Source organism: Prunus avium, chromosome 6, assembly GCF_965620075.1.
Source record: "Prunus avium chromosome 6, drPruAviu1.hap1.1, whole genome shotgun sequence".
Lineage (NCBI taxonomy): Eukaryota > Viridiplantae > Streptophyta > Magnoliopsida > Rosales > Rosaceae > Prunus > Prunus avium.
In genome coordinates, this window is record NC_142289.1 from 23,310,731 (window position 1) to 23,323,710 (window position 12,980).

At 37.2% G+C, this 12,980-nt stretch overlaps 1 protein-coding gene across 1 annotated transcript; it reads right to left on the bottom strand.

Annotated features, from left to right (window-relative positions):
* Positions 1–250: 250 nt before the first annotated feature.
* LOC110770850 (Splicing factor, CC1-like protein) lies at positions 251–8,219 on the bottom strand. Its single transcript, XM_088254830.1, has 13 exons — positions 7,326–8,219; positions 6,404–6,482; positions 5,951–6,007; positions 5,405–5,460; positions 4,337–4,565; positions 3,748–3,834; positions 3,593–3,667; positions 3,322–3,405; positions 2,746–2,810; positions 2,471–2,669; positions 2,302–2,390; positions 754–868; positions 251–498 (listed from the first exon to the last, which is right to left on the bottom strand). The coding sequence occupies exons 1-13, from the start codon at positions 8,039–8,041 to the stop codon at positions 463–465; spliced, it is 1,887 nt and encodes a 628-aa protein (XP_088110956.1). The 5' UTR covers positions 8,042–8,219; the 3' UTR covers positions 251–462.
* Positions 8,220–12,980: the final 4,761 nt, after the last annotated feature.

Sequence of the window (12,980 nt, forward strand, 5' to 3'; positions counted from 1 at the left end):
AAGACACGAGTGAGGATGAGATTAGACGCGCAGATGGGGTTCAAAAACCAGATCAGTCTCGGCCAATTCATTTTGGTGGGTTGGCCTTCTGTTTTTCCCACCCCTAGTTGGTATCTTATGGGTTGGTGTCTCCGGCGCTACACATTGTTTGACGACGCCATTCCCAAAGGTGAAAATAGATGGAGCAACCAACACAAAATTACACACCACACTTTAACGGGGAGTTGGTAAGATTAAAAACACCAGCACAGATAAATTGAACTCTTAATATTAGTTAATGATATAAAACAGACGGTTGGAGTACAAAATTACACACTTTCTTCAACCAAGTGAGTGTCATGCATTCGATGTAATCATACATGTGTAAGGATCGGAAAACTAGGAAATTTTGTATCCTAAAAGGGCAAAGAAATGACTAGCTGTAAACTAAAAACACCACCACAAAGACACTTCGACTCCATTCTAAGCTCCAAACCTGGCCTCGTACACTTGCGGTTGCTGCAGCAGAGACCAAATGTCAATGAGAAATGATATAATTCATTTAATTAAACAGGTACAACAAAGAACTCCAAAAGGTAAAGTCAATGCATCTTGTAAAACCTATGGATTCAAAATCCATCAGGGAGTTCAGTTCTAGGTGTGTCCATAAGGTCTTTAGTACTTTATTATTTTAGACCCACACAAGAATTACCAAAAGCATATTTGACATCAGAAATGGAAAAATAAACTTCCGTCAGGGGCAAGGTACATTACCATGAACAGGGCTGAAATCTGCCTGCCTGCAAACCATCTCAAATGCATAGATTGTTGAGCTGCAGCTGCTGCTTCCACAGTTTCAAACCGCAAATACACAAAACCAGCAGTGTTTCTGCATTTAAACAAAACAAGGGATGGAAAAGAACTTCTCAAATTTTGAAATCCACGTCCTCCTCTCCCATATCAAACATGTATGCAGACACATGCTTGCAAGAATAGCCTGTGTACTCTAAGCAGTTGTCCACATCATCAAACTGAAATAATAACGGAAAATGGAGAGCATTCTAACAAAACCTTTGTTTCTTAACCAGGAAAATATTAAAATATTTCATTACTCAACGTAACTAAACTTATGTTCGAGTTCTCTATGTCATAAGGGTTTTGAGGAGCTATCCAATCCTCCTTTCCCTCTACGGTTTATGCTTAGAAAGTACTATAAACACACCAAAGGATTTTAAAAGGGGGCTCCCTCAAGGCTAATAAAGTGACAAAAGTAACAATTTACATTATTAGATGCAAGATGCAAACGTGCCAACTAAGGCTTTGACTAGTGCAATACGTAAGCTCATCTTATCAATTTGTATTGAGGCAGGTGAATTTCTAATGAACCAGACACACCTGTCCAACCGAAGCGGGGAGATGCAGGTTGGTCCTTATCCCGCTCTTAAATGTTTAAAATATTTTCAACCTCCCCAGATTACTTTGGTGTAGTGGCCCGGTCAAAAGTGTTTTAAACCGACCCAGCCAGCATATCTAACACCCAATACATGCTCTTATTCTTGACCCTAATCCATATTTCCCATCCCCAGCTGCCAACCCCTCCGATTTCTAGGGATGGGCAATGGGTACCAGCCACCACCACCACTACCTAGTAGGTACCCCATCGCCCATCCCTACTAGTTTCTCTTCTCTAAGTCTTCCCTCCCATCAAATCTCACCAGTCATTCAATGACCCCTATTGAATTTCATTATCCGCCGTGCTTTATCTATTGGATTTGTTTTTTACTGTTGGAGAATAACAAACTCAATATGCGCTGCATGCTTGATTTTATGTCCAATGGGAGATTGTTTTTGTTCAGTATGTGCTTCATGCTTCATATTTTTCCTTTGCACCCTGTCTTATGGTCTCTCTCCCTCTCTCTAACAGCCTGTTTTTTTTTTTTTTTCTGCTTTAAATCAAAACAAGTTGTTTCTGGTTTCTCTCTATTTCAAGTGCTGTAGTCTTGTTGTGGGTTACATTGTTTTTCAATGCTTGTATGCTCAAGCACAACCCTAGAAATTGAACAACTCAACCCTAATTGAATCAGGTTGGGGTAGCTTGGTTGAAACTTCTTCAGTCAGTTTCAGTTTCCAATTTTCCCAACCCGGTAAGGTCTGGTCGGTTGGAAGCTTGGGCCTCAACCTACCTCCAAAACCAATTTGTGCCATGCCCAAATTTGTAAGATATTTTCATTAATACAAACGAAATCTTCCAATACTGTCACACAAACAAGATATTTATAATATATTTTCATAACCAGTATGTATATATATTTATGTACTTACTTGTCCACGTATATATGCTTCACCCGGCCACATTTCGAGCATTCTTCTTCAACATCGTCTTTAATGTCTATATCAAAATCTGGCTCCCTCTGCAATATAATATTAAATCTCAAAACAAATTTTTTTTCTTCGAAGGAAAGCAGAACAATCTTAACTAAAGAGCACAGACCTCAGTGGCTGGATCAAACATATTCTTCAATAGTAGACATTCGCTGGGGTTTCCAATGGGTTCGGTGACTGCAAGCGGCATAACTGTAGCCGGAAGAATTGGAGCAGAGACTGCCGTTTGACCATTGATCGGCAAAGTACCAGCTCGTTGATTTGGTGCTGACCCATTCAGCACTGGAACTCCAAGAGACCCCGCAATACTGCCAAAAGAGAAACAATTAGAAACAAGATCATGACATAATTATCTGAAACCAGTGAAGAAAAATGAAGACAAACCTTGTGGCAATACCAGTGCGATCCAGCTTCTGCATTAGCAATGCTCTCGATTGGGCATTTAAAGACTGCAAAGAAAGACACTTCACATCAGAGGAAGTCACATTTGTAGAAATTGAATTATTCATTCATATTATACACTTCAAGAACAGGCAACATATGGCTCCCACAATTGAAATTCACTGTTCCAGGATTCTCCATCCTTCCACGATTACATCTGTTTTGTTGTAATTCTGCAATCCAGGAGGATGGAAAAAGCCTTCCCTTTTCCCCTTTCCGTGTCATTTATAAGTCCTTTTAATCTGCATAGGTCAACCCCTTGATATATAATATATACACATGCTTAGTATTAAATGTCAAAACATTTCGCTGTTCCCTTCTTTTTAACAATTACTGGAAGTATTTTATGCTCTTTCAGAATACTTCATTCAAAATTTCCATCATTTAGTCTGAATACTGATATTTTGTCAATACTTATATTTTTCAACCTTCGGTTATTCCATTAACATCAATATTAGTGCTTAAAATATACGTGAACGTACTAACATTCATCAACATAATGAAAAGATTGAAACTCACCAAACCACCCCCATCATCATCATCAAAGTCTGCAGATTTTGCTCCAGTCTCTTGTGATCCAACATGATCCGTAACAGATGAAACCTACATAGTGTCCAATAACTGTGTTAACATGGGATATTAACAAAAGAAAAATAATAATAATAATTCGTTACGAAGGTACAAACAGATATACTGACAGGTAATTGCAAATATTAAAGCTATCATTTCCCTCTAGAAACTTGTAATATCCAACTTCCCTACAAATCTACAATAAAAAATGCAAACCTACCTTGATAGTTCGACCCGCAATCTCCAACTTTCCATTCAAACTTTGAGCTGCCTTTGCATGTTCTAGATGAGCAAACTATAAACATAATGAACAAATAAATAAGTACCAACCAACATAATAATCTTCTAAACAGAAAATGAGAAGTAATCACTGACTTGAACAAAGCCAAACCCCTTGCACTGTCCTGTCTCAAGATCAAGGGGAAGTTGCACGAGTTCCACTGGACCAAATGGTTCAAAAATCTGAGCATTCAACATAAATAAATAAAAAATATTGTGAGGAAATAACTAATTTTATAAGAGAGTTGAAGATAAAAAAATACTGTTAACAACTCCTAGTTTATAGTAGTCCCGTTTATTGACATGGTTGATTGTTTCATAGTGTAGATTCATTATTTAGAGCTTAAACTTAAGGTTTCTAGTCTCGGATCGATTAGTCGCTTCAATTTTTGCTTCAATTTAAAACCTAAAATTGAAACTCTAAGGGACCAATATATGCCCAAAATAATCAACACTGTCAATAATAAATGGAACCGAAGCTGAAGAAAATTGAATAGAAGTGAGGTTTTCTCAACACATCCTGCCTTTAAGAAAGACAGGGCATCCTACACAGAGAGCACATGCATATATGCGTGTCCATATAGGGAAATGCCCTCTTGCCAGACAGTTGCTTATGTTATATACACATAAAAGTAAACATATATTTAGAAAACTAAACATAGATGACAAACCAAGTAGCAATTACCTCTCTAAGGTGAGTCTCAGTCATGTTAAAATGTAAGTTCCCTACATACAGTTTCCTATCAACTGCACCATATGGTCCTGCAATGCCTACAGCCCCACCAGATGTGTTGGACTGAACAAGATTCTTTTCAGCCTCTGAAGGTTTTACCATTACAGGTTGTCCTAGAAGTAGTTGGCCAGAGAGAGCTATAGCCATTGGCACAGACATTGCATCATAAAACTCAATATACCTGCAGTATCAAGGGCCCTACACAGTAAGTTTGATGGAACATACAAGACCTTAAGTATTGCAATCAAAACTTACAAAGCATATATCAAATAGATGTAGGGAAACAAAAACTCTAGGGCAGAGAGCTCAAGCTGAATTTCTTTTGATGAATCTGATGACTCATATAAAAGAAAATGTTAGCTCATCACAATAAAATAAAATAAAAAAACATGAGTATTACATTAAAAATTGATCTACAAGAAAACACTAATAGGATAGGGTACATGGGAAAATAAAAAAGCAGTCATATGAGCTAAAGTTTGATAATGAAAACCCAATCATGAAAATTAACAGTGAACTTCCAGATAAGCCTTAACTAGGACTTGAAAGAGCAATAAGATGTCAACCAGACTTAGAACTTATGAAATATCAGAACCAAAGGAAATTGAGATAAAACTGTCCACTCGCGCTACCCACTTAAAATTTTACCATTCAGAAAATCTGCTATCATAAATAAACTCCAGCAAGTCATTACCAATCTCCACAACAGAATGGGAGGACCATTAAATGAAGAATTTGAAAAGGTGGACTGGGATGCAGAACGGTGCCCTTATAGCAGGAAACACGAAGAGGAAGAAAGCGCGAAACGATAAAAATTAGGTTTTTGTCGTCTACCTTGAGTACGCAGCATGAATTGATTAAACATGAGTGCAAGGTATTCCCACCATCCCTCATCATTATCGCATTGCTAGTTCATTTAAGAATACAGTTAAACTTGATTCTAAAAGGATGATATGCAAACAATTATCTTACGAAGTACACACACATGACTATAATATAGTTTCATATAAATGCACATACCCAACTCCTTTTGACCGTCTAGAATTCCTGTCCATGATCAGTCGTACATCCCTCACCTGAAAGTGGGAAAAAAGAAACAATAACAAAAATGTAAGACCAAATAGAAATTCATGTATTGAAAGAAAAGGGGCTTATACAGAGATATTTTAGATATTGACACTACATGATAAAGCACCTAGTTTGGGGTGTTCACAAGATGACCGCATAACTCATTTGCATATTTTCACTCACCCCACATATACAGAATGTTGAGACAATAGAAAGTCATTATATTACTCGTAACTGAAGGCAGAGGAGCATGTACTGCAACAGGAAGCAAATGAATCTCAATACCATGCAACCATAATGCGTGAAGTAGTGTCTCATGCAACAAGATTGTAATTATTCTCAGGTATTAGGATTAAAAGATTAGAATCCTAATTCAGATATCACAAAATGAGAAAATAAAGGTAGCAAACCTGGTTATATATAATATAACATAACTTCATCAAGAGGGAAAAAAAAAATCATCTAATAATCTAAAAGAATGAATGAATTTCAGCCAACCTTGCCCGCTTTTGAGAAAAATTCATAAACATCTCTCTCGGTTGCCTTCAGTGGCATCTGTCATCACCATATTAAACCAACCAAAGAATAGTCAGAGAAATTGCAAAAGGGAAAGAATTTGGTTAGGTTCATTAGGTTCCCAAACTTAGGTTCATTACGTTCCCAGATCAACAATCATTCTACATATATCAGTTCAAATTTTATATCTGTAAAAATCAACTTGACTTTAAAAATCCTAACATTAGAAATAAACTCTCATTTTTCTCATATCGTTCTGACTATTTTATTGTGAGTCTGATCCATTAACAACATTTACTAAATAGCATTAATCTGTAATCGAAACTAAAATTTCTAAGAAAACCAAGAAACCCTTAAAAAATAATCAGGATTAAGACTTGATTGCAAATAAAATTAAAATAAATTTATTGAAGAGAAAAGGCACAAGCCACATACCTGGTAAGCAAAAACAGTTCTCTGATCCCTTTCCGGATCAGCTTCAGGCTCCACCGCATCTTTTTTGTCTTTAAACCTCCTGGCATTTGAATGTCATTTGACACAGTTAATAATTTGAAACTATAATATAATTATCATTTTCAAATGAAGTGTTTAAGGATTACTTTTCATAACCCAGGCATTATGGTGCATTAGAAAGGGCAAGAACCCTCCCTTAATATAATCCATGTATTTGTTGGCATGCAAAAGAACCCCTTTCTGTAATCAACACATTATTATATTGTTAACTGTAATACATCTCTAACTATTAGCAAGAACCTTGACAGGAAATCGCAGCAAGATAATGGAATATCCGTATATCAATTGAAATTTAATACTTTCTCCAAATTTCAACAGTTCAATGCGTTCTCCAAAACAAAAAAATTCAATACTCCTCACAGCAAGTAATAATTAACAGTTGAAGAAGAGAAGGACAAAATCTTGGTCTACAAGAGAGAGTTGCAATACCTAACACAGAAAAACATGATATATGTCAAATCTAATTGTAAATTCCTTTTAAAACAGAGAGTAACCAGCCAAAAACTAAAATGCCCTGGTAAAGAAAAGTTCCGGCAAACAATCCATGGCCAAAGCTCGATTCATTCTTAACTATTAATTTCCTAATCTAAAAGTAAAAATGAACAACAAAAAAACATCATTGTAACTACTCGAGTGAACAGCGGTTGCTTAAGTAAAAAATGTTTGAAGGTGCGAGACAAATAATGCCTGTAGTTCCCACAAAACAATCCACATTACCATACAAAATACTTATGCAAGTACCAACACGAGCATTAAGAAGAGCAAACCAGATAAAGTATGAGAACCTAACATCACAAAACAACCCAATTGAAGTAAACAATCATATTATCAATACTAATAGTACCTGCTCTCTCTCAACTCAATTTCTCGTTCCCTTTCTCTAATTTCCCTCTCCCTATCACGATCAGAGCGGCTCCGACTTCTGCGAGACCTCTCCTTCTCTTCGCGGTCGATACTTCTGCGAGGCCTTTCTTTCTCTTCGCGGTCACTACTTCTGCGAGGCCTCTCTTTCTCTTCATGGTCGCTACTTCTGCGAGGCCTCTCTTTCTCTTCACGGTCGCTACTTCTGCGAGGCCTATCTTTCTCTTCACGTTCGGATCGACTCGCACTCCTCCTAGACCTCTCTTTCTCCTCCTTCTCTCTTCTCTCTCTCTCCTCCCTTTCTCTTCTATCTCTCCTCTCTCTTTCCCTCTCCTTATCTCTCTCCCTCCTCTCTCTTTCTCTCTCCTTCTCCTTCTCCTTGTCCTTATCTCTACTACTCCTGTCTCTGTCTCTTTCCCGCTCGCGATCACGATCTCGGTCCTTGTCCCTTTCGCCCTCTCTCTCCCTCTCTCTACCACTTCTGTGGTGCCGATCCTTATCGCGGCCATTCTCGTACTCGCCCTTCGACCTCTTACTGCTCTTCCTATCCTCATCTTCGGCACCGACCGAAACGTCGTCGTCAACCTCTCTTTTTCTGTAACTCTTCTCGGTTCCGTCCTTCTTCGTTTTCTTCTTCGAGTCCTTCTCGTCTTTCTCCTGCACAGTCTTCTCCAGATAATCGTACTCGTCGAAGTCCATCGCTGGCTTCAGAATTGCTTCCCAAGGTTCTCTGAGCTAGGGTTTGTCGAAACCCTAGGTTTACCAGAAAGAGGGAGCAATAAAACGCTGTGTATTCGGAAATTTTATAGTTCTAGGGTTTTGAAGAGTTTCAGCAAATGGTAAAGAACCTTCGTTGTTTCCTGTATTTCTCTATTAAGCTGGGATGTAGGGTCGGATGTAATTTGCGCGTATACAAAGGCCAAAAGCCCGTGGGAGCAAATCCATCAAGAAAAATAATAGGTTTTTTATCACAAAACTTCCTGAGGTTTGTGAAACTATATGGTTGCATTCTTTATGTTTTTTTGCGTCATTTGTGGTCCTTAAGGTTAATATGTGTACTCAAAAGTAGTCATTGTCGTCATATTCCATCCAAAAATCTGTTAAATTAATGATGTGACACACACATGGGTCTCACATATTCAATAATATGATGCCACATGGATTAAATAAAAAAAATTACATTTGAAACTTATAAAAAATTTAAAAAAACTTAAAAGAAAAGAAAACATATTAAAAACCAAAGAAAACAAAATCACCATCATCTTCTCCGTCGCACTAAACCCCAACCCCCACTAGTCTCCCTTTCCCATTTTCCTCCTCGCTCGCAGCCACATCCTACCCCCCCTTTCCTTCCTTCCTTCCTTCCTTCTCAGACCTCCAATAGCTGCACCCTATCCTCACCTCCCCCCACCCCACAACCAAACCCAGACAACCACTAAGCCCACCCAACCCACCCAACCCACTCCAGATTTGGCCTTTACTAACCACCATCTCCTCCGGTGAAGGCCTCGACTCTATCAACGACTCCGAAGAAGGTAGCAGTAAAATAGAATCGAGTGCCAAAATTTTATCACAGAAAATTCACAAACAAGCAAGAATTCATGTAATTTCACCCCATTTTTGTAGAGTTTTTCTATTTAAACCCTACACTTCTCTTTGTTCATCCCATATTCTAAGTTCACCCCAACTTCTAATTCAAATCACACACAACATAAAAAATAAAAAACTCACACCCCACACCCCGCTATCTTGCCCTTCACCATAGCTCAAATGGTTAGAAGCAATTATCCTTCAATGTCCTATATTCAAATCTCTCCTTCCTCAATATCGCTTGTAAAAAGATTGACAAAAAGTTTTTTTTTAAAAAAAAAAAATTGTTGAGTTCAAAACCATGTTAACCAGTAATCACAATGTTGTCAGCGAATAATACAAATCAAAGTATAACTTGAGTGCAAACTACAATCAGACATCCCTCTGTCATGTACCAATATTATAAAAGAAAGGAAACACACAAAATTTGAATAGAGCATCCTCTCCTTTGGTATGAGAGAAACTTTGCACAGCACCTAACACATTGCAAGAAGAAGATTACAAAGACACAGACCCTTAACTTCTCCACCTTTGCATGCCCTGTTCTTCAGTCACAGCAAGCATTGGTGGACCCAATGAAGGACAATTGTGGGCACTTGCCCACACTTACAAAAAAGTTGCAATTGTATAATCCCACCCAAACTCATTTTTTTTAATTTTTTTTAGGTCTTTCTTAGGTGGAGTCCCTACATGGCCCATCCAATACATACACTTTAAACCTAAAGTTTATATTAAAAAAGAAAAACCTTATGTTATAAAAGAAGAATAGAGATCCCACCAAGTACACTCATTCTGTAATTTTGTGGAGAACTTAGTCACCAAGTTCACTTTAAACCCAAATATTTTTTGTTTGACTATATATCAATTGGATTTTTTTTTAAGCACCCAGATGAACGGAAGTCTGGGTCCGCCACTGACAGCAAGGCCCATGTCTTCCAAACCAAAACCTCCAAACCAAAAGGTGGGCATTAGTCAACCTCTTACAACTACGCGATTCAATGGCAGATCATAATGTGGTCTCTTACAATGCAATGATTGAAGGTTACTGAAGACAGGATAATTAAGATGCCTGAAGCGCTGGATCTTTTCAACGAGATGAGGCTTAGATTGCTCCACTCGAGTCTCTCAACATTCATCAACCTTCTTGGTGTTTCAGCTGATTTATTTACTTTGGAATTGAGCAAGCAAATCCATGGCCTGGTCACCAAATATGGGTACTTTTGGACGTAATTGCTGGCAATGCTCTCATAGATGTTTATTCTAAGTGTGTGGGGTGTGTGTATAGATGTACTAGGGTTAAGTATTAAGTTGGATGACCTTTTTTGTCTTTTTACACAATAATAAAACTTAAGATCTTAATGATTTAATTGTTGGGGTGAACAAAGAAAATGTGGGGTTTAAATAGAAAAACTCCTTTTGTATTATATAAATAATTACAACATCCAATTTTGGTCTTTGGTGGTGGAGATTAGACAGGCAGTGGGTGAGGGGGAGTTCATGGCATATCAAGGTTTGGGTTGGCTGTTGTGGGTGTTGATTTGAGATAGCGGGTTGGGATATTGAAGGAGGCTGGATGGGGGGGGGGGGGTGGGGGTTTGGTGCAATGAAGGAGGTGGTGAATTTTTGTTTTTGTTTTAGTTTTATATTTTTTTAAGCTTTTTTAATGGTTTATAATTTGAAATTATTTTTTAAAATGTTTTTTTATTTATTTAATCCACGTGGCATGATATCATTGGATATGTGAGACCCACATGTGTGCCGCATCATCAATTTAACAGATTTTTGGACAGAACCTGATGGCAAGGATTATTTGTGAGCACACGTATTAACCTTAAGGACCATAAATGACAAATAATAATAATAATAATAAAGGATGCAATATGATAGTTTCGCAAACCTCAGGAATGTTTTGTGATAAAAAGTCAAAATAATAGGAAAAGCGCAAAATACGAGATTAAATTTCTATTTATTTATTTCTTTGAGTGATGCTGCATCTATCCCCATCCTATACCCTTTAATTATTAATTCAAGCAGTTATGATTTTCAGTGGAAAATTTTTTAGAGCCTGGTAAAGTTTTCGGAGAATGTTTTCTAAGAATATTTTCAGCGAATGAAAAAGAATTTGCATTTTTAGGATTCGAGAATGCATCTTGTAGATTAATTAGAAAACAAATTCAGAAAATCTATATATATAAACCAAAAGTCAGAGAATGGTAAACTATTCAAAATACCAGAAAATGTCCTTGGTTAATGCAAGCTTTTTTTTTTTTTGGTCGAAGGTTAATGCAAACATTAAGAATTGAAATTTTTAATTAAATGAGAATAATATGGTAAATTCACATTTTTTTCATATTAAAAAAAATTAAAATTAAAAGAAAAATTAGATAATGGATCTTATTTTTATGGAACACAACTACCCATTATATATTTTAATTCTAAAATAAATTTAAATGTTTTTAAAAAGAGCCTCTCGCAAGCGCGAAAGCTCGTGCGGAGAGGCTAGTAAAAATCGTGAAACATGTCAGTAGTACGATTTGATAATAATAATATGTGAGCTATTTTTCAAGTGTATTTTTGCTAATATATGTTAAAAAAAAATTCTAATGTAAAAAAAACCCCGGAGAAAGAATGTATTGTTATAAATTCATACGTTATGGGTTTATAGGTTATGGATATCCACCATAATAGCCACTATTAACCTCACCCATCATTATATATTTGTAACCTACCAATTATGGGTGGTAAATGATTTAGGCCTCTCTACCCCTATAAATAATGGCATCAAATATGAATGGAATACAAGTTGATTTGAGCAAATTATACTGTCTTTCTCTTCCTCTTATTTCTCTCTACAAATTCCTAGTTTCACAACACGTAATCAACACGAAAGCTCTTGAAAATGTCGAACTTGACAAAGCTCAAATTTGTTGCTGAGGTTCATCTTGAGGCTATGAACCTAGGGGATGTTGTGCGGAAGTGTCAACCAACTGTGAGTGAAAAATAAACAACAACTGACAAGAGATAAAAGAAACAAAACAACACCAACAAGAACACCAAGATTTATATTGGTTCGGTAATGCCTACATCCAGTTTGGAGACGATGGAGTAATCCACTATAATCAAATGAGAGAATACAATAATTTTTAACACTTAGAAACCCAAATGCCAAATATACCCAAGCTCATGCACTCACAATAGGAAGAGAAAACCAAAAATACAAAGCAAAGAACAATTTGAGAGAATTTTCTTCTCTCTAGCCGAATGTCTTCTTGCTATTTCTCTCCCTCTTCTCTATCTTATTTTTGTTGGGCTGCTTCTCCTTTTAAAGCCAAAAGATGAGTGGCTTTTCAAAGAAGCCAACGGGTAAGGGGCTGCTTAATCAAGTCAGAAGGCCAGCCATGAGTGCATGCCTTTTGTCTCGCACGTGTTGCTATCCCATCTTTGCCAATTAATGCTGTTATCCCATCTCTGCCAATTAATGAAGCCCAACGCTCAATATATAGGCGAAGCCTAGAGTTGCCCATAATTAATGCATTCTCATTTGCAAAGCCAATCAGCCGAAAGTGTTTTCCACTTTTGACTATTGTTTGAGCCAATAATAAACAATCTCCACCTTGGCTCAAACCCTCGAAGTAGAACTCCCAATAGTCGTCTCCCAATCCCCCACGAGGCAATCAACAAATTTTACAAATGTCAATTAAGTCTAAGCAGTGTTTAAACTTGAGCAACGAAATTGGTTTTGTCAACATATCCGCAGGATTGTCAACAGTCCCAATCTTCTGAAGAAGAATATCTCCCTCGTCCATAATCTCACGAACAAACTGGAACCTCACATCAATGTGTTTTGTACGTGCATGATGAACTTGATTCTTTGCTAAATAAATAGCACTCTGACTGTCGCAATGAACATCCACATGGTCATGTTGAACCCCTAAGTCGTCAAGCAACCCTTGAAGCCAAATGGCTTCCTTAATAGCTTATGTTACTATAGATTGCAAAGTCGATCTCCAACTCACTGGAGCTCCAGCAAGAGTGAATACAAACCTGT

What these genes read in the sequence shown, in the direction of transcription:
- LOC110770850 (XM_088254830.1), bottom strand. Translation starts at nt 8,041, where the DNA reads ATGGACTTCGACGAGTACGATTATCTGGAGAAGACTGTGCAGGAGAAA. An exon ending in AGACGGTCAAAAGGAGTTGG is followed by an intron (nt 4,566 to 5,404) that starts GTATGTGCATTT and finishes TTGATACTGCAG; the next exon opens with GTATATTGAGTTTTATGATG. An exon ending in AAGCATATATACGTGGACAA is followed by an intron (nt 869 to 2,301) that starts GTAAGTACATAA and finishes GTTTAAATGCAG; the next exon opens with AAACACTGCTGGTTTTGTGT.